General features: G+C 37.5%; 1 protein-coding gene across 1 annotated transcript in view; it reads right to left on the bottom strand.

Moving 5' to 3' along the window:
- Positions 1-19728, bottom strand: part of LOC308437521 (uncharacterized protein C8orf88) — a gene marked incomplete at both ends in the record, with an annotated part of 22811 nt that extends 3083 nt beyond the window's left edge. Inside the window, 4 exons of the mRNA XM_080938602.1 lie at positions 9197-9303; positions 16211-16286; positions 17686-17759; positions 19650-19728. Coding sequence (XP_080794728.1) covers positions 9197-9303; positions 16211-16286; positions 17686-17759; positions 19650-19728 — 336 coding nt within the window. The remainder of the gene's footprint in view (positions 1-9196; positions 9304-16210; positions 16287-17685; positions 17760-19649) is intronic.
- Positions 19729-21070: the final 1342 nt, after the last annotated feature.

The following is a 21070-nucleotide window of genomic DNA, read 5'->3' as shown; positions in this document are numbered from 1 at the left end:
GAAGTGCTGGCAAGAAAAATAAGATAACAAAAAAAGATCAAGGAGATACAACTTGGCAAAAAAGAAATAAGGGTATTATTATTTGCAAATGATATGATAGTATACATAAGTTATTTCAAAAATTCTACCAGAGAACTCCATCAGCTGATAAACAACACTTCAGCAAAGTGGCCAGATATAAAATTAACTCAAATAAATCAGTAGCCTTTCTTTATACAAAGAATAGATGGTCTGAGAAAGAAGTAAACAACTCTCTTAACAGTAGCCAAAGATAAAATAAAATATCTTGGGGTAACACTAACCAAACAAGTGAAAGTCTGTACAACAATAACTTCAAGTCTCTCAAAAACGAAATCAACCAGGACCTCAGAAAATGAAGAGACCTTCCATGCTCATAGATTGGCAGAATTAATATAGTAAATTTTGACTGTCCTACCAAAGACTATCTATAGATTCAATACAATACTCATCAAAATTCCAACACAATTCTTCAAAGATATGGAAAAAGCAATTCTCAAATTCATCTGGAAAGGCAAAAAACCAAAATCGTGACAACTATTCTCAACAATAAAAGAATGGTGGGGAATCATCATCCTGACTCTACAGATCAATAGTGATCAATACAGATCAATACAGATCAATAGTGATAAAAACTGCATGCTATTGGTACAGAGTCAGACAGGTTGATCAATGGATCAGAACTGAAAACCCAGAAATAAAACCACACACTTATGTTCACTTTATCTTTAACAAGCTAAAAATATACACTGGGGGAAAAATACATGGTGCTGGTGTAACTGGCTGTCTATATATAGAAAACTGAAAATAGACCCATATCTGTCACACTGCACAAAGCTCTAATCCAAGTGGATCAAGGACCTCAATATAAAACCAGATACACTGAATCTAATAGAAAAAAAATTGGGAAAGAGCCTTGAAGTCATTGACACAGGGAAATTTCCTAAACAGAAGCTCTAAGATCAAGAATTGATAAATGGGACCTCATGAAAGTGGAAAGCTTCTGTAAAGCAAAGGACATAATCAATAAGACAGACTGGGAGAAAATTTTCACTAACCCTACATCCAATAGAGAGCTAGTAACTAGAATATATAAAGAAATCAAGAAGCTAACCACCAAAAACCCAAACAACCCAATCAAAAAATAGGTTTAGAATTAAATGGGGAATTCACAACAGAGGAATCTCAAAAGGCTAAGAAGGGCCTAAAGAAATGTTCAAAGTCCTTAGTGATCAGAGAAATGCAAACCAAACCTACCCTGAGATTCCACTTTACACCAATCAGAATGGCTGAGAGCAAAACCTCCGGTGACAACACGTCAGTGAGGATGTGGAGAGAGAGGAGCGCTCCTCCACTGCTGGTGGGATTGCAAACTGGTACAACCACTCTGGAAAGCAGTCTGGAGGTTCCTCAGAAAATTGGAAATAAATCTACCTAAAGACCCCACAGTATCATTCTTGGGAATACACCCAAAAGATGCCCCACCATGCCACAGGGGCACATGTTCTACTATCTTCATAACGGCCTTATTTGTGATAGCCATAAACTGGAAACAACCCAGATGTTCACTGACAGAAGAATGGATACAGAAAATGTGGTTCGTTTACACAATGAAATACTACTCAGCCATTAAGAATGAGGACATCCTGAATTTTGCAGGCAAATGGATGGAACTATAAAATATCCTGAGTGAGATAACTCAGACCCAAAAGGACATCCACAGTATGTACTCACTTATATGAGGATATCAGCCAATAAATAAATAAGAAGAAGTACAAATATAGTCCATTGAACTCAAAAAGGCTCACAAGCTGAAGGACCCAAGTGAGAATGCCTCAGTCCCACTTGGGAGGAAGAAGAAATCAACCACAAGGAGGGAAAAAGGGAAGGACCTGAGAGAAAAAAAGGAGTGGGGTGGGGAGAAAGGGGAACATCATCTGGTATTAGGTGGGGGAAAAGGACTGAAGCCCTGAGGGCCAACAGAAAGAATGCAAACAGGCTACCTCAGGAGATAGGATGTTAGGAGGATCCTCCAGAATGTACCAGACACATGGGAAGTGAGAGACCCTCAGGACTCAAAGGGGGAACAATATATGAAATGCCCTACAGTAGAGAGAGGGAAATTGTAGATCCCGCCTCCAGCAGAAAGTCAGGGCATCAAGTGAGGGACGGGGTTGCCGTCCCACAGTCAAAACTCTGACCCATAATTGTTCCTGTCTGAAAGAACTGCAGGGATGGAAATGGAGAAGAGCCTGAGGAAATAAAGGTCCAGGGAAAGGACCAAAAGGTGATCCAGCTAAAGGAGAGGCCCTAAGGCCTGACACCATTACTGAAGCTATGGAGGGTTCATAAAAAGGGACCTAACATTACTGTCCTTCGAAAGACCCAACATGCAGCTAAAAGAGTCAGATGCAGATATTTGCACCCAACCAATCAACAGAAGCTTCTGGCCCCTGTGGTTGAATTGGGGGAAAACTGGAGGAAGCTGAGGAGGAGGGCGACCCTGCAAGACCCTGCAAGAGGACCTGCAGTCTCAATTAATCTGGACCGCTGAGATCTCTCAGACACTGGATCACCAACCAGGCCGCCTACATCAGCTGATATGAGACCACCAAACACATACAGCAAAGAACTCTCAGGTTTGAGATCAGTCAGAGAAGATGCACCAAACTCTCAAGAGACTGGGAGATCCCCAGGGAGTTTAGAGGTCTGACAGAGTGAGTGGGGTGGGGACATCCTCGTGGAGACGGGGGGGGGGGGGGGGAGTAGGTATGAGTTGTGGGACAGTAGGAGGGTGAACCAGGAAGGGAATAAAATCTTGAGTGTAAAAATAAAATAAAATAAAATAAAATAAACAAACAAAAAAAATGAAGCCTGCAGAAGACCAAATAGATTAGAAAAGAAAATCATCCTGTCACATAAAAATCAAAACACTAAATACACAGAAGAAAGAAAGAATATAAAACCTGTAAGGGAAAAATGTCAAGTAACATAAAAAGGCACACTTACCAGAATTACACCAGACTTCTCAACAGAGGCCCTAAAATCCAGAAGACCCTGGGCAGATGTCATACAGATCTTAACAGAGCACAAATGGCAGCCCAGGCTACTATATCCAGCAACACTCTCAATTAACATAGATGGAGAAACCAAGCTATCCCACGATAAAACCACATTTAAACTGGATCTTTTGATAATACAGCCCTACAGAGGATAATAGAAGGAAAACTCCAACACATGGAGGGAAACTACACCCAAGAAAAACCAAGAAATCAATCTTCTCACAACAAACCAAAACAAATAGAACCACACAAACATAATTCCATCTATAACAACAAAAAGCATTGGTCTTTAATATCCTGCAACACCAATGGACTCAGTTCCTAGTAAGACACAGACTAACAGACTGGATACATAAACAGGACTCAGCATTTTGCTGACAAAGACAGACACTACCTCAAAGTAAAAGTTGAAAAAAAAATTCAAGCAAATGGTCCAAAAAAAAACGTCTGGAGTAACCATTCAAATATCCAGTAATAGACTTTCAACCAAAAGAGATGGGAAAGGACACTTCATACTCATCAAAGGAAATATCCACCAAGATGATCTCTAAGTTCTTAACATATATGCCTCAAATGCAAGGGTACCTACATTTGTAAAAGAAAAGGTACTAAAATTCAAAGCATACATTGCACCTCACACAATAATAGTGGGAGACTTCAACATCCCATTCTCACTAATGTACAAATCATAAAAACAGAAAATAAACAGAGTGAAACTAACAGAAGTTATGAACCAAATGAATTTAACAGATATATACAGAACATTTCTTCCTAATACAAAATGAATACACCTTCTTCTCAGTACCTCCTGGGACCTTCTCCAAAACTGACGGTATAATTGGACACAAAACAAGTCTCAACAGATATAAGAAGATTGAATTAATCCCATGTATTCTATCGTATCATCAGAGATTAAGGCTGGTCTTCCATAACAACAAAATCAACAAAAGCCTACATACTTATGAAAACTGAACAACTCTCACTCAATGATAACTTGGTCAGGGAAGAAATAAATAAATTAAAGACTTTTTAGAATTTAACAAAAATGAAGGCAGAGTATACTCGAATTTATGGAACACAATGAAAGCAGTGGCAAGAGGAAAATTCATAGCACTGATTCCCTTAATAAAGAAACTGGAGAGATCCTACATTAGCAACTTAACAGCACACCTTGAAAGCTCTAGGACAAAAAAAAAAAAAAAAGCAAACACACCCGTGAGGATTGGACAATAGGAAATGACCAAACTCAGGGCTAAAATCAAACAGAAACAAAAAGAACTATACAAAGAATCAGCAAAACTAAGTGCTCCTTCTTTGAGAAAACCAACAAGATATATGAACCATTAGGCAAACTAACTAAAGTGCACAGAGACAGTATTCACATTAACAAAGTCAGGAAAGAAAAGGGAGACATAACAACAAAGCCTGAGGAAATTCAAAAACTCATCAGATGCTAGTACAAAAGCTTATGCTCAACAAAACTGAAAAATCTAGATGAAATGGATGATTTTCTAGACAAATGCCAGGTACTAAAGTTAAATAAAGACCAGAAAAACTATCTAAACAGTCCCATAACTCCTAAGGAAACAGAAGCAGTCATTAAAATCTCGAAACCAAAAAATAAGCACAGAGCAAGATGTTTTCTGTACAGAATTTTATCAGTCCTTCAAAGAAGATCTAATACCAATATTTCTCAAAGTATTTAACAAAATATAAATAGAAGGAACACTACCTAATTTGTTCTATGAAGCCACAGTTACTCTGATGCCTAAACCACACAATGACCCAACAAAGAAAGAGAACTTCAGACTAGTTTTGCTTATAAATATAGATGCAAAAATATCAACAAAATTCTCACAAAAACACACATAAACAATCATTCACAAAAATCAAGTAGGCTTCATCCCAGGGACGCAGGGATGGTTCCATATAAGGAAATCCAACAACATAATCCACTCTAAAACCAAACTTAAAGAAAAAGGCACAGGATCATCTCATTAACTGCTGGAAAAGCCTTTGACAAACTACAACATCCCTTCATGTAAAAAGTCTTGGAAAGATCCGAAATTCAAGTCACATACCTAAACATAATAATAGCAATATAAAGCAAACCAACATCCAACATCAAGTTAAATGGAGAGAAACTTGAAGCAATTCCACTAAAATCAGAGAAAAGACAAAGATGATCATTCTCTCTCTATTCAATTTAGTGATCAAAGTCCTAGGCAGAGCAATTAGACAACAAAATGAGGTTAAAGGGATACAAATTAGAAAGAAAGAAATAAAGGTATCTCTATTTGCAAATTATATGATAGTATACATAAGCGACCCCAAAAATTCCACCAGAGAACTCCATCAGCTGATAAACAACTTCAGCAAAGTGGCTGGATATAAAATTAACTCAAACAAATCAGGAGCCTTCCTCTACACAAAGGATATATGGGTTGAGAAAGAAATTAGGAAAACAACACCTTTCACAAAAGTCACAAATAATATAAAATATATTGATTTGACCCTAACCAAGCAAGTGAAAGATCTGTAGAAAAAGAAATTTAAATTTTAAGTTTCTGAAGAAAGAAATAGATGTCAGAAAATAAAAAGATCTCCCATGCTCATGGATTGGCAGGATTAACATAGTAAAAAATGGCCATCTTAGCAAAAGCAATCTACAGATTCAGAGCAATCCCCATTAAAATTCCAACTCAATTCTTCACAGAGATAGAAGAAGTAATTCTCCACTTTATCTGAAATAACAAATAACTGAGGATAGCAAAAGCTATTTTCAACAATAAAAGAACCTCTGGGAAAATCACCATCCCTGACGTCAAGCTGACCTATCGCTACAGAGCATTAGTGATAAAACTACTTGGTATTGGTATACAAACAGACCCTAGATCAGTGGAATAAAATTGACGACCCAGAAAACTGGAATTGAAAACTCACACACCTATGGTCACTTGACCATTGACAAAAGCCAAAACCATACAGTAGAAAAAAGACAACATTTTCAACAAATGGTGCTGACCTAGCAGGACGTCTGAATGAAGAAGAATGCAAACTGATCCATTTTTATCTCCTCACACAAAGTTCAAGTCCAAGTAGATCAAGGACCTCCACATCAAACCAGATATAACTGAATGTAATAGAAGAGAAAGTGAGAAAGAGCCTTGAACACACAGGCACAGGGGAAATTTTCTTAACAGAACACCAATGGTTCAGGATCTAAGATCAACAATCAACAAATGGGACTTCATAAAATTACAAAGCTTCTGTAAGGCAAAGGACACTGTCAATAGGACAAAACAGCAACCAACAGATAGGGAAAATATCTTTTTCAACCCTACATCCAAAGGAGAGTTAATATCCAATATATACAAAGAACTCAAGAAGTTATACTCCAGAAAACCAAATAACCCAATTTAAAAATGAGTACAGAGGTAAACAAAAAGTTCTCAACTAAAGAATCTCAAATGGCTGAGAAGCACCTAAAGATATGTTCAACATTCTTAGTCATCAGGAATATGCAAATAAAAATGACCCTGACATAGGCACAGGAGAAAATTTACTGAACAGAACACCATTGGCTCGAGCTCTAAGGTCAAAGATTGACAAATAGGACTTAATGAAATTGCAAAGTTTCTGTAAGGCTAAAGACACTGTCAAGAAAAAAAAAAATCAGCCAACAGAGTGGGAAAAGATCTTTACCATTCCCACATCAGATAGAGGCCTAATATCCAAGGTATACAAAGAACTCAAAAAGCTAGACACCAGAGAATTAAACAACCCTATTAAAAAATGGGGTACAGACTTAAACAAAAAGCTCTCAATCCAGGAATATCGAATGGCTGAGAAACATTTAAGGAAGTGCTCAACATCCTTAGCCATCAGGGAAATGCAAATCAAAACAACCCTGAGATTCCGTCTCACACCAATCAGATTGCCCAAGATCCAAAACTCAGATGACAACAGATGCTGGTGAGGATGTGGAGAAAGAGGAACACTTCTCCACTGCTGCTGGGGTTGTAAACTGATACAACCACTCTGGAAATCAGTCTGGCGGTTCCTCAGAAAAATGGACATAGTACTACCTGAAGACCCAATTATTCCACTTCTGGGCATTTACCCCACAGATGCTCCAACATACAACAAAGTTACATGCACCACAATGTTCATTGCAGCTCTATTTATAATAGCCAGAAGCTGGAAAGAATCCAGATGTCCTTCAGTAGATGAATGGATACAAAAATTGTGGTACATTTACACAATGGAGTACTACTCAGCTATCAGAAACAATGACTTAACGAAATTCTTAAGAAAATGGATGCATCTAGAAAATATCATCCTGAGTGAGGTAACCCAGTCACAAAAGAACAGACATAATATATAGTCACTGATAATGGGATACTAACCCCAGAAAGCTCTGAACACCCTAGAAACAACTCACAGACTGTGTGAAGTTCAACCAAAAAAAAAAAATATATATATATATATATATATATATATATATATATATATATATTAATTAAAATAGAACTGTATCACATCCCCCTTTCCTCCCTACAGCCCCTCCTAGTTTCTCTCCTATCCCCTGAAATTAATAGCCTCTTTTCCTATATTATTGTTACATATATACATATGTGTATGCATATGTACCCACAAATACTTAATTACAACCTTAAAAAATGTATTCATATACTTTTATGCAAAAATGCTGAAAATTTGTACATTTATCTTTGTTTTTAAAAAAAACAAAAAAAAAAAGAAATCAGAAGTTTAAGATCTTCAATAAACCAGATGTTTGGGGGAAAACAAATGACCCTGAGATTCCACCTCCCACCAGTCAGATTGGCTAAGATCAAAAACTCAGGCAACAGCAGATTCAGGGAGGATGTAGAGAAAGAGGAACACTCCTCCATTGCTGTTGAGATTGCAGCATAGTACACTTTGGAAATCAGTCCAGCTGTTCCTCAGAGAATTGGAAATCGTTCTGCCTGAAGACCCAGCAATAGTGAACATATACCCAAGAGATGCTCCAATATATAAGAAGGACACATGCACCACTATATTAATAGTGGCCTTGTTTACAATAGGTAGAAGCTGAAAACTCAGATATCCCTCAACGAAAGAATGGATGCCGAAAATGATTCATTCACATAATGGACTACTACTCAGCTGTTAAAACTGATGACTTCATGAATTTTTCAGGCAAATAAATAGAATTAGAAACTATCCTCCTGAGTGAGGTGACTTAAAGGGGAGGAGGAATGGGATTAGGAACTGTCATAGGATGAACCAGGAAGATGGGTAATGACTAGAAAAAAAGGAAAAAAAATGCAGACTGAAAAAACCCATGGTTAGTAGAGACTAAAAAGGACAGACATAGGCACTGAATGCAGAATGATTAATAGATACAGTACTTGTATTTTAATATGTTATTTTGTTTAATCCTAGCCACACAGAAATCATCACCCTTATCTTCAGTTGCAAAATTAAGGTTCAAGGTAAGTAAATTTCCAAGCTTGAAATAACAATACACATTGTAGAGCAACAACTTAAACTTGACTATGATGTATAAACCTATGTCCTTTCCTAAAAGCATCCAGCAAAATGTATTAGATATTACCGTGTGTACTTTGGTATACTTGGTGGTTTGGCACGGAAATATCAATGGATAAATAGCAAAAAAGATGACAGTGATTTCTTTTTTAAAAAACTAATTAAGCAGAATAAAAGGTTAAGCACACATCTCTACAAGTTGTCAGAACACTATCCATCCTTTAAATATCGCTAGGATGACAATTATTCCACTTCATATTATGTTATAAAATAAATCCCAGGTAGATTATAGAAGTTAATTGAAAACTTAGCTAGAACTTTTAGATTTAGAGACAGTTTCGTAATCTTTTAGCAGAAGAGTTTTGCCTTCACAAAATCAAAATTATTCGGTTCTATTTCTTGAGTAGGTCATTTATTATTTATTTTATGTGTACATTTAGATCTTTGTTTTCTTTCTTTAGATACAGAAAGTTAGAATTCCTCTTAATAATAATAAGGTTAACATATTGATGACAAATGCCTGAATACAATTTTGCAATAAGGAGATGAGGAACACTCACTGGTTTTTGAAGTACAATGGGATGATCAGGCAGAAAGTCTGGTTTTTTTCTGCAGATGGAAACACTTGAAAGCTTCAACAAGAAATCTCTGCTGTATTTAATTCTCTCTGTAGGTATTAAAATTTAAACATGATTATAAAACAATCCTATTCCAGATAACTTTCTGACTCCAATTTTTGGATGTCTATAAACTGTCTACTATTTTATTAAAAGTCATAGAATATTTGTTAAAAAGATAGGAGAAAAGATCATTAAATCTTTGTTTCATGGGGAAAGAAAAGGGGAAGAAAAAAATCATTTGAAAAATTAGGTAATAAAGCTCCCACTTGCTCTTATTTGTAGTTTTTGTCATGATGGCTTCTTTTTTTTTTTTTTTAAGACTTATTTATTTTATGTATGTGAGTACACTGTAGCTATCTTCAGACACACCAGAGGGAGGCATCAGATCCCATTACAGATGATTGTGAGCCACCATGTGGTTGCTGGGAATTGAACTCAGGACCTCTGGTAAAGCACCCGGTGCTCTTAGCCACTGAGCCATCTCTCCAGCCCCCTCATGTCTGCTTCTTGAATCTGAATGACTAGAATATTTCTCCTCCCACCCCTTGATGTGTGATGTCACCACTTGTCCTAATTTTTATGCAGGAGCACGACACCATTTGTCTCCAGCACCACACATATGAGGTGTACTTTGTGTGCAGAACATGCCTTCCTTTTGGCCTTTAATCCCCTCCATGTGAAAGATTAATGGGGGAAATCTTTATATTCTGTATAAAAACAAAATAAAATTTATATACTAAAATCATTTGTCTAAAATTTAAGTTGTTTTCAAAGAAAAGTTAAAATGCAAAAGAAAAAAATTAGGTAATATAGGACTTTATTCAAGGTTACTCAATATTTATGAAGTATAACAGTATGACCAATAGATACTATTATTTGTGGACTCAAATCATGCAAAAATATAAGCACTATGAGTAAATTTAATCACCATCAATACTGCAATTTTAAAACAGCCAAACTAACTCAGAAATGTAATATGCCTACTGTGTATGAAGATCATGCTAGGTCAGGTTCTCAACCTGTGGGCCACAGTCCCTTTGATGACCACATGATTCTTTATGGGGTTGCACGTAAGATGTTTACCTTATAATCCATAACACTACCAAAATTGCAGTTATGAAATAGCAAGAAAATAATTCTATGGTCAGGGGTCACCACAGCATGTTGAAGGGTGTCATCATTAGGAAAGTTGGAATCACGGTATTAAGTGACAGTCAGGAGATCCAGCACAGGGTCCCTGTCATCACTGCAACCAACTATTCAAATATCTACTAATTTCTCACCAGAAATCATCCAGAATCTATCACCAGTACTGACCATATGCTGAGGCTGAAGGCAATGGTCTCAATATTCTAAAGGAACCAAAAGAAAAGAATCGGCCAACTCCTTATCAGTGCAGGGGACAATCCTAAGACTCTAAAAAAAAAAACTAAATGAATTTACCAGCAGACATGACCAGCAAGAAATGTTAAAAGGAAGTCTTCAGGAAGAGAAATGTTCTATATGCCAACTTTTCTCTTCCAAGTGGAAGATCAAAAGAAATGATAACAGCAAAGCAGAGCAAATTCCTGCTGTTTCCTCTACAGGCAGCAAATAAACTGTGTGCCACTGCTGAGTACCAATGTGGTCCTGTGTGTTACACAGAGTGACAAGCCCAGAACTTTATCATCACCATAGGCTTGAAATGGCACAATACTAAAAACAAGTTTAAAAGGCTGGGTATTATAATCCCTAGAGTACAATCAGAAAAGAAAAGGTAACTAGGAATACAAATAAAAATGAAATAAAAACACAAAACTATCTAAAAGTATACAAGAAGGATAAAATGAAATAAAAATTCATCTGTTATCAACAAAAACAAGTAATAAAATAATGGGCCTAAATCCAACTATATCCACAATCACTTTAAATGTGAATAGCCTAATAAAACAAGTAAACTTCTCTTGTGAAGGGTCACCTAGAAAATATATGAGGATCATGGAGTCATATAATCTATTACAAATATTCAATTCTGCATCACAACACAAAAGCACCACAAATAATACATAAATGAAGAGTGTAGCTCTGTTTCAACCAATTTTGCTTCCAAACCAAACATTTGACCCAAAGGGCATAGTTCTCTTGACTCCTTTGCAATGCACTGCATCATAAGTGGATACAAGCTGACACTCGGTTAAACCACAAACATTGTACTGCTTGCAAAGGACATAACAAACGCAAATACTTGTATGAAATATAGATATAGATATATAGATATATAGATATAGATATATAGATAGATAGATAGATATAGAGAGAGATATCATACCATGAGTAGGAATAAGAAAACTAATGTGGCTACCTTCTCAGTCAGACAAAGAGATAATTATCAATATGCTTTGCATAATAGAGATTTTAAAAGACATTAATCAATGTTAACAGAAATAAATTGGGGAAATTAGACAACAATATTACAAAACCCTCCTTCTAAAACTAAGAAAATTAAACACAAAAAAGTATCAGTGGACAGCATTCTTAAATATTTTTATTACATTATTAAATATTTATAATATCTAACTTATTACTAAAAAGATCATGTCTACAAAACGCAAGTTCATTTTTAATATACTTGGTATAAAATACAAATAGCAATTATATACAGACCTAAACCAAGTCTTAATAAGTTAAAAACTTAAAAGCATATAAACTATAATCTTTAATAATAAAATCAAATTACATATTATACTAATACCTACAATATCTCAAATATCTAACAACTCAAATATATTTTATTATATTCATAAGGTATAATAATAAGAATTAAAATTAATTATACAATTCAAATATAGCATTTAAAATGTATAGAGTGGGGCTGAAGAGCTGGCTCAAAGGTCAAGAGCCTTGCTACTCTTTCAGAGGACTTGAGTTCAATTCCCAGAACAAACTTGGTGGCACACAATTAATTGTTTGTAGTTTCAGTTCCTGGGAATCTGACATCTTCTCGCTTTCACAGGCATCAAGCACACCTTTGGTCCACATAACACATATACTCAGAAAAACATTCACATACATAACTAGAATTCCTAAGTCTTTCTCAAATGCATAGACTATGGCTTTGGCATAGCCCCAATGAGAACAATTTCTTACTGCATCAAAAGTTTTGGGCAACTCTCTTGCTGAACATATCACACACGCCTGACTCGTCGAACATGCAGCAATCAAGCTGGTGTGACCTAGGGTGTCACTCTAGTGGCTAGCTTTTCTAGTGCTGGGAGGTGCTGTGAACACTACCCCACTCACCTTGGGAGCTACTGTAATGGCCAGGCTGGAAGGCATGACTGCTGAGGCAGTAGTGCCATAAACATAATGGGAGGTACAGGTCCCTTTAAGATTGGACGGAAGGTCTATTCTACAAGATGATGCACACCTGGCACCATTATCATCCCCAAGACCTGTAGTTGAATAAGTCATGAGCCATGACAGAGAAAATACTACTTTAAAAAATTGGGAGCTCTCATGAATTCTCCCAGTAGCCTTCAGCTTCCTTTTCCTGTAAGCGGTCAGAGGTGACCTGTGAGGATGATTCACTACTCTCTTGACCCAGAAAACCTCACAAATTCATGCAAATCCAGAGGCTCAAACCTTCATGTTCATTTTAAAAACGCCTGGGAAACTGCCCGGGCCATCGAGGGTATGCATATCTGCAAAGCCACCAAGTATCTGAAGGATGTCACTGTAAAGAAGCAGTGTGTGCCATTCCTGTGGTATAATGGTGGCGTTGGTAGGTGCACCCAGGCCAAACAGTGGGGCTGGACACAGGGACGGTGGCCAAAAAGGAATGCTGAGCTTTTGCTGCTCATGTTTAAGAATGCAGAGAGTAATGCTGAACTTAAGGGTTTAGATGTAGATTCTCTAGTCATTGACCACATCCAGGTGAACCAGGCACCTAAGATGCGCCGGCGAACCTACAGAGCTCATGGCCGAAATAACCATACATGAGCTCCCCCTGCCACATTGAGATGATCCCCACTGAGAAGGAACAGACTGTTCCAAAGCCAGAAGAGGAGGTTGCACAGAGGAAAAAGATATCCCAGAAAAAAACTGAAGAAGCAAAAACTCATGACACAGGAATAAATTCAGCATAAAATAAAGGCAGGTAAAGTTAAAAAAAAAAGGGGGGGGGGGACAATGCCAATAAACATGCTAATGCTGATAAAGGCTTTGGCCCTAGACAAAGAACTACTAGTACCGGGGGAAAAAAACTGCTGAGAGCAGGAGAAATAAATTTCCCAGAGAGGAACATCCCAGTTGGTTATCCAATACCAAAGGGCCATCCCTAATGTTACTACTTTTATTCTGTCACGTCAACATAGTGAGAAACAGGCTACTGATGACTTAGATTAATTCATTTCTCAACATCGTCTGTTTACTGTAAATGGTGCTGAACACAGAGAATCACAACTGGCCATGGTTCAGAGCATCAGAGACGACAGAATGAACTTCATGGAACGGATATACTCCACCCCCTCTTCCAGAGTCTCAGAGATCACTGAGAAGGAAGCAGAAATTGTGAAAAGCCAGAGGTTGTTGGTGACTATCAGGACCTATCAGTTCAGCTTCTACCCCAGAGAAATTTAAAAAAAAATTATATATGAACAATCAATAACAATGATCAAACGTTTGATGCAAAGGATAGAAAGGATAAATAAGATGTATAGCCATACAATAGAATTTCTAACAACTACTTTTTAAGGATAAGAAAACACAATAAAGAACAATATCGATTACTATTAGTTGCCTAAAGTTGAGAATAGGAAGGCTGTGAGCCAAGAGGTAAGTGAGTATGTTTTATGATGGGAATGTAGTGATGCTTACACAGTTCTGAAATTTACCTGTAGTATAAGTCACACACTTACAATGCAACTTCTATAATATCTAGATTACATCTCTGGATAAAGCTCCTAAGGAATGGCTTTGTTTGAGACAAGAGGATTTTAAATTTGGATAATAAGATGGGGAGGAAGAGACTAGACAGCTGCTGTTGCTAACAGGACTGGGTGGAAAGGGTTACTAGGAAGCTTTCTGTGATGGGAATAGCCAGTGGGTGAGAACTAAGGATTAGCAACTCCAAACTGTGGATGGTATCACAGGAAAAATTAAATAAAAAAGGAAAGCTATTAACCAGGCAGGATGGAGGGCTGGCCCAAAAGGCAGAGCATGACTAAGGAAATAGAAAGGCAAAATCCAGAGAGCCCAGAGTAAGTAACAGAGTAAAGTAAGAAGGAATTGAGAGAAAATGGAGTGAATAAAAACTACCAAAGAAATGCACAAACATATTCCACATTGGAAGGCCCTAAGTTTTCCTACTGAGAGAATTCATCCTTTGTCTGGTTTGTTTCTACAGACTTGTCTTTTCTAGTTGTTTATGTGAACTTATAATAGCTCAAATTTTGTGTCTTCCTTATTAAAGCATGCATGTTTGAGAGGTGCTCATCTACAACTAAAATCTTCTATCTAGTCAAGTGTGAAAGTGAAATAAAGCTATTTTAAAACAGACAAACTCAGAAAAGTCATCCATTCAAAATCCTTCTTAAATCTTCTGAAGAATGTACTGAGCAATGAGACTGGAAATGAAAAGGCGACAATGTGACCATCAAGGGAAAAGAGCCAAGTGTGGAACACAAGCTTTTCCGTCCATTGGAATGACAAGTAGACCATGGGCAGAAGCAGTTTTCCCTCAGCTCTGTAGTTCCACTAAAAGCATAGTCTGCTTGATAAACATTCTGAGAGCAAGTGATATCAGCCAGAACAAACTCATGGTGTTTCTGGTTGTTTGGTTGGTTGGTTTTCTTTCTTTTTTAGTTTTTGAGACAAGGTTCTCTGTGTGGTCCTAGCTATCCTGGAACTCACTCTCTAGACTAGGCTGACCTAGAACTCAGAGCTCTGCCTGCCTCTGCCACCCAAGTGCTGGGATTAAAGGTGTACCAACACTGCCCAGCTACAAACATGGTATTTGAAGGTTGTAATATTCCTCCCAGATGATCTACCAAGATTTTAACAGCCTCTATTACACAACTGTAAAATCTGATCCAAAAACAATGTAAAATTTCAATGAACCCCAGACAGCCTAAACTGTCTTGAAAAACAACAGTATAAGAGAGTTTATACTTCCAAATACCACAATTTACTACAAATCTGCAGTACTCAGAGTACTATACCAGCACAGGGTAAAAATACAGGATAAAAGATTAGAACTGAGAGTTCAAGGATAAAGGTGGACAACCAAGGCACCTAGTTCCCAATAAAGGTTCCAAGGCCATTTAATGAGGAAAAAGTATTTGTAATACTGAATAGCTACATGAGAAAGAATGAAGCTGGACTTTAATCTCACGTTACATCCATAAATTAACTAAAAGTGGACCAAAAGCTGAAAAGTTATAAAAGTTATCCAACACTAAAGGAAAAAGGTAAATATTCATAAAAGCAGACACTCACTTTTTACATCTAACCCTAAAATACAATAAAAGAGAAACACACAAGTCAGACACAGTCGAACTAAATTCTAAGCACCGAAAGTAGAAAGAGAAAAAAAAAATGTTCCAGCGCAGGGAAAATACCAGAAAACCTGGTATCCAGTAGTACCTGGCAAGGGTTAGCATTCAAAATGAAGGAAAAGGAGGATTTGGGCACACACACACACACACACACACACACACACACACACACACACACACACTCAATAAGGAGACCACAACAACAAAATGTGATAAAATGTGTAAAAAGCCTTCTATTTCATTGGAGCCACTGTTATTTCAGTGTCCCCTTTGGAACACAAAGACCAACATAATCATTAATGACAAGAAATTAACCTAAAAATATAATCCCATTCTTATGTGGGCAAATAGCAAAGAGAGTTAACCTTACAGGAACACTGAGGACCCATGACTAAGGTTGGGAATTTTGGCAAAAGTGTACCTTTTTTAACTGGAGACTGGTGTTGCTGTTGCTCATTAAGACCTTGAGAAAAGGCTTGCATTCCATTCGTCTTACACTGTTGAGTAAGAAAACGTAGTTTTAAACAGGGTTTGAAATGTTTATGTAACTTTTTTTTACTGCCCAGAGGCATTTCTCAAAGGCCTGAAATATCAAGGCATGCTTCAAGCCAACTACTCAGCCACAGTGAACAGCTTCCTTCTGACCGTGAACAGCAGAAAGCTGGTCTCCTGCTGCACACTTACAGCCCCAGCACTCAGGTGGCAGAGGTGTGAGGGGTCTGAGTTCAAGGTCAGCCTGGGCTACAGAAGGAAACAGAGCTCCAAGTCAATCTCAGCTCATCTCCCTCTGGGGGTGCCGCACACATGTAAGCAACACTAAGTAAACTCAGTGGACTGTAACACACACACACACACACACACACACACACACACACACAAAACTACATGGGTCAAACACTACAAGTGAAGAGACATCCCAGTTCAACAGATAACATTTATAAACACTCAGCAAGGAAAAGAATGTTATGTCTGACACGACAAGGCCCTTGCTAAGGGAACAGAGCTCCGTGCAGTCCAGAGATGCTCACCTCAGCCAATGATCGGCTGGTGGGCACTGTCTCACGCTAGTTCTCTTCCTGTGTGTTGTTATTGTCACTAAGAGCTTTCCACACTTGCAAAAGTAAAACTGCAGTGGAGACTCACAGCATTCACCAAAAAACAGAAATAGCTGTCTAGCAAAAGAAAACGTACCAAAAATCTATGTTCATGGAAGTTAAAATATTTTCTCCCTCGGCCCCAGAGAGCTGCTCCACTTGATGAATAGTTGCCGACTATTCTAATCATGTTCCCATCTGGTCACTCACAACTTGTTTCTGGAAGTACCTGCTACTTCCATGAGAACAACTACTATGCTGTTAGGAAATAAGTCACCACGGAAGGGCCATAGGCTAGAAAAAAACTACACTAAGGATCACACTTCATGTGTTTATTTTTTAATGTAAACACTAATGTGAACAAAACTAAAAAAGTAGTTAAAATAGTTCTATGATGGGAAAATTTGTAAACATATTAATTAAAGAAAAGTAACAATCAGAACAGTTAACTCTGAGAAGGGTAGGGAGAAAAGGAAATTGCTTTTAGGAAGATACAGGAGGTTTGTGAATGGTCAGGTTTTTGTTTTTAATTTCTTAAACAAATATAGGAAAACACATTTTAAAATACTGAGTAAGAATTGTGTAGGTGGCATGAAATCCTTAATATATGTATGAAATATATCAACATGTTTCAAAGTAGAACGCACTGAAGGTAAGGTCTTGCATACAGCCACCTAGCAATGTCATTTTACAATCTATAATGTAAACACACACACACACACACACACACACACACTGGATAAGTGTGTGCTGTGCCCCTGAGCTGCCCCCGGCCCAGTCTGTTATGACATCTAAGACTTACTCTGCCAACTCCGCTTTGTAAGCACTGAGTGTTGCACGAATATTCATTCTGAAAGTTGAAAGGGAACACTGGTCCTGTTAGGAGAAGGGAAATTTAGTTTAAATATTTATACACACAATAAATGATATACCACAGTCTAAAAAGCATCTGTGTTTGTGACATCTTTGGCACTTTACAAATTTTATAATGGATCATTATTCATTAAGTATTTATTCAATGTTCTGACATCAGCTTATTAAGAGATAGGGAAATCAGCATGAGAAGAGTTTGAGTTCTGAAACAAAAGCTTAATTTCACACACAGTAAACTACTCTTACTGTGAGCTTTAGAAAGATCACAGAGGTGCCATACTTGGTTGGCAGTACCAGGAAGTCTTCACAAAGCAAGTAAGTATTTCATCTGCCTTAGAGGAAAAAGAAAATTCTTCTGGGGACCTGAGCTGTGAAAAGCATAGAGATGTGCTGAGAAAGCCCCAAATTGACTGATTTATGTATGTTTAGCTTTCTATCCACCAAGCCTCAAACTCACTGTCTGCATCTTAAATGTATTCTTCTGTTGGAGATCAGGGGACCCTGTGATCCTTCCCATTCAACTACATCACAGCCGTGGAAAAAGGGGGTCGGTGAGAATCTGCAAAATGAGGATGGGGAGACTGGGGACAGAGCTAGAAAGCACAGAAAGAGCAGCTGCCTGTGGCATCCCACATTCACTCTATGATAAACTGAAGATCTGACTCTCAACAGCTTCAGGTACACAGCGGACATGGTATCTGCACATGGGATCAAAGCTGTGGTCCAGGAAGATCCACCAACTAGGATCTTAAAGGGAGCGTGACTAAGTGCAGATGAGCTGCCTGTAGGAACCAAGGTTGGGAGCAGGCTGGTTGCATGTCTACATTTTCTGCTTCATTTTTATAGAAATAAAAGGAGCCTGCTTTTCCTTTATTAACCAGTCCATTAAGTCGATGGGACAGATTAAATTGAAGAAATCTTAACAGAGTTTTTATGTGTAGCACTGAATTCATACCACAGAAGTCACTCTAGCAGTAAAGAGCCACATATTACAAGTCTGTGTCCAAAGCACAGTAAAGAGACAGACAACTATTTAAGATGGGAGGGAGATTGAGCAGGGAATGAACCCAGGACCTTGTGTGTGTCAGACAAGCATTCTGCATTATATCTTCAGCCAGTCTGTATTTTTAATCTTTTATTAAATTTATCTATTTATTCAGTGTGTGTGTGCATGCACATGTGTGTGCATATACATGTACACATACATGTATAGGTCAGAGCACAACTTGCAGGAATCACATCTCTCTCTTTCCACCATGTTTGTCCCAGAAGTCCCATCATGGTTATCACAAGTTGCCCAATTAGACTAGAATTGTTTCTAGGGCCCAAATGAACGTTGGCTGCAATCTTCTCGCCTTGACTTTTCAAGTAAGTGGATTACAGGCCTGAGCCTGAGGCCAGGCTTACTTTTACATTGTTCTTGTCATTTAGACTTCTGGAATTAGATACTTGCTCTAGCACACCTATAGCTCCTACTGGCATGCCATGTACAATACAGTAACTCCAGGCATTGTTTGCTGCTAAAATTATTGTTTCGTGTGTTTTACAAGACTAATTCTACTATTCACTAACAATAATCACAAGGTAAAAATAATTTATGTGGAAGGATGCCTCTCTGACCTGTTAGCTATACAATGAGACATTTTTTAAAAAGCAAAAACAAAAACAGCTGCTTTCAAGTAAGGACTTCTCCCTTCCGTGCCTGGCTGGTAAGACTTATGAGTGGTAGATGCTCATAAGTCTTAACCTCTACATAGCATTTTTAAACTCTTCCAACAGAAGACCATTAATTTTTATTACTCCTTTTAAAATCCACCTCAAATAATTATTTTACAAATGACTAATTAGCTGTTAGTAAATTAATACTTAAAAATTAAATACTCCGTCACTCACCTGGAGGAGAAGAGAGATGACGAACAGGTCTTGCTGGTTGAAGCGGTTTGCCAATCAATTTTTTTGTTTCCATTGTCATAAAGACCTTGAGGTTCCATACTTTAATAGGGAAAAAACACATTTTCATCTTTTAGACAAAATAATTAAGAGTGCCTATTGCCTATACTCTTTAAATATATACATACATACATATATATATGCAAACAATACTTTTAAGTGGGAACAATTACGAAACCTATTTAAAATATTTAACAAGCAGACTTCTACATTGGTTTCACAGTTATACCAGCCAGCTTCAAGGTTTGCTCTCCTTTGACTTATGTAACTCAATCCTCTGGTACTGTTTCCTGCCTCTTTGCTGCCTCCTCTCACCACTTTATTTGATCCCGCTTCTGTTCTTCAATGACAAATTTAAGGATGATTAATTAAGCTTAGCTTTAGCCTTTTTATCTAAACTCTTCCATGTTCATGTCTACACTACCCACAGACACATGATGATGGAATGTTTACCTTTGTGTCCTAAACTCTGGTCCTACTTCACTCATTGTCCACTGCTACTGCTATTTCTACATTATCATTGGGACATCGATTAAACATCTCCAAAATGAATTTAAGTGCTGTGGTATCGAAATCTTCTTCCTGGATTCCTTAACGCCATTACCAACTCCCTTAAATACATTTTGAACATACCTTCAGTTTGATGGCCTAAGTCACTGATTCCCATCTATTTTCCTGCCAAAAGCTTATCTCACACACTCTCAATCCTCCCACTACTCCCTGACCATCTTTTAAACAGATGTCAGTGCTCCCCACATGTGACTTTGGGACACCAAGAATAGGTCACATCACGACATTTAGAGGACACTGTAGAGAGAATACTATAACTGTTTTCTTCCATTCTAGACAAAAGTGAAAAACAGGGTTTTCTTAATGAAGAAACGTTATACAAAATACAAAACATGGATAAAACAAGCCATTCTTTCAGCAAGCAAATAAATATTGATGTCTTTTGAACTGTGGCCACTTCATATATACATTTAAGCTTTAAAAACATGAATGCATGACAAGTAGTCCAGGCCAGAAGGCCTGTAATCACTACTTCTTGGATGATGAGGCAGGACAACTGCCTAAGCAACTTAGTAAGATCCTGTCTGAGAAATAAGACATTCAAAAATACCTTGGAATATAGCTCAAGGGGAATATTCTTGCCTCTCATTTGCAAGAATCTAGGTTAATTCCCTAGCACCTACCAAAAACAAAAACAAAAATACTGCCCAGTGGTTCAAAATCTTCTGTGGGAATAATAATAGAAAGTGTTTATATCCATGGCATGCACAATAAACCACTTGCATACATGTTATTACTACAAACAGTTCTGTGACTGAGGAACCACTCGCGGAACTCTGGCATAGTGGTATGCC

The sequence above is a fragment of the Micromys minutus genome (assembly GCF_963924665.1).
Source record: "Micromys minutus genome assembly, chromosome: 26".
NCBI classification, from domain to species: domain Eukaryota; kingdom Metazoa; phylum Chordata; class Mammalia; order Rodentia; family Muridae; genus Micromys; species Micromys minutus.
The sequence above is the reverse complement of the archived record's forward strand: the minus strand, read 5'-3'. Positions and strand labels throughout refer to the sequence as shown.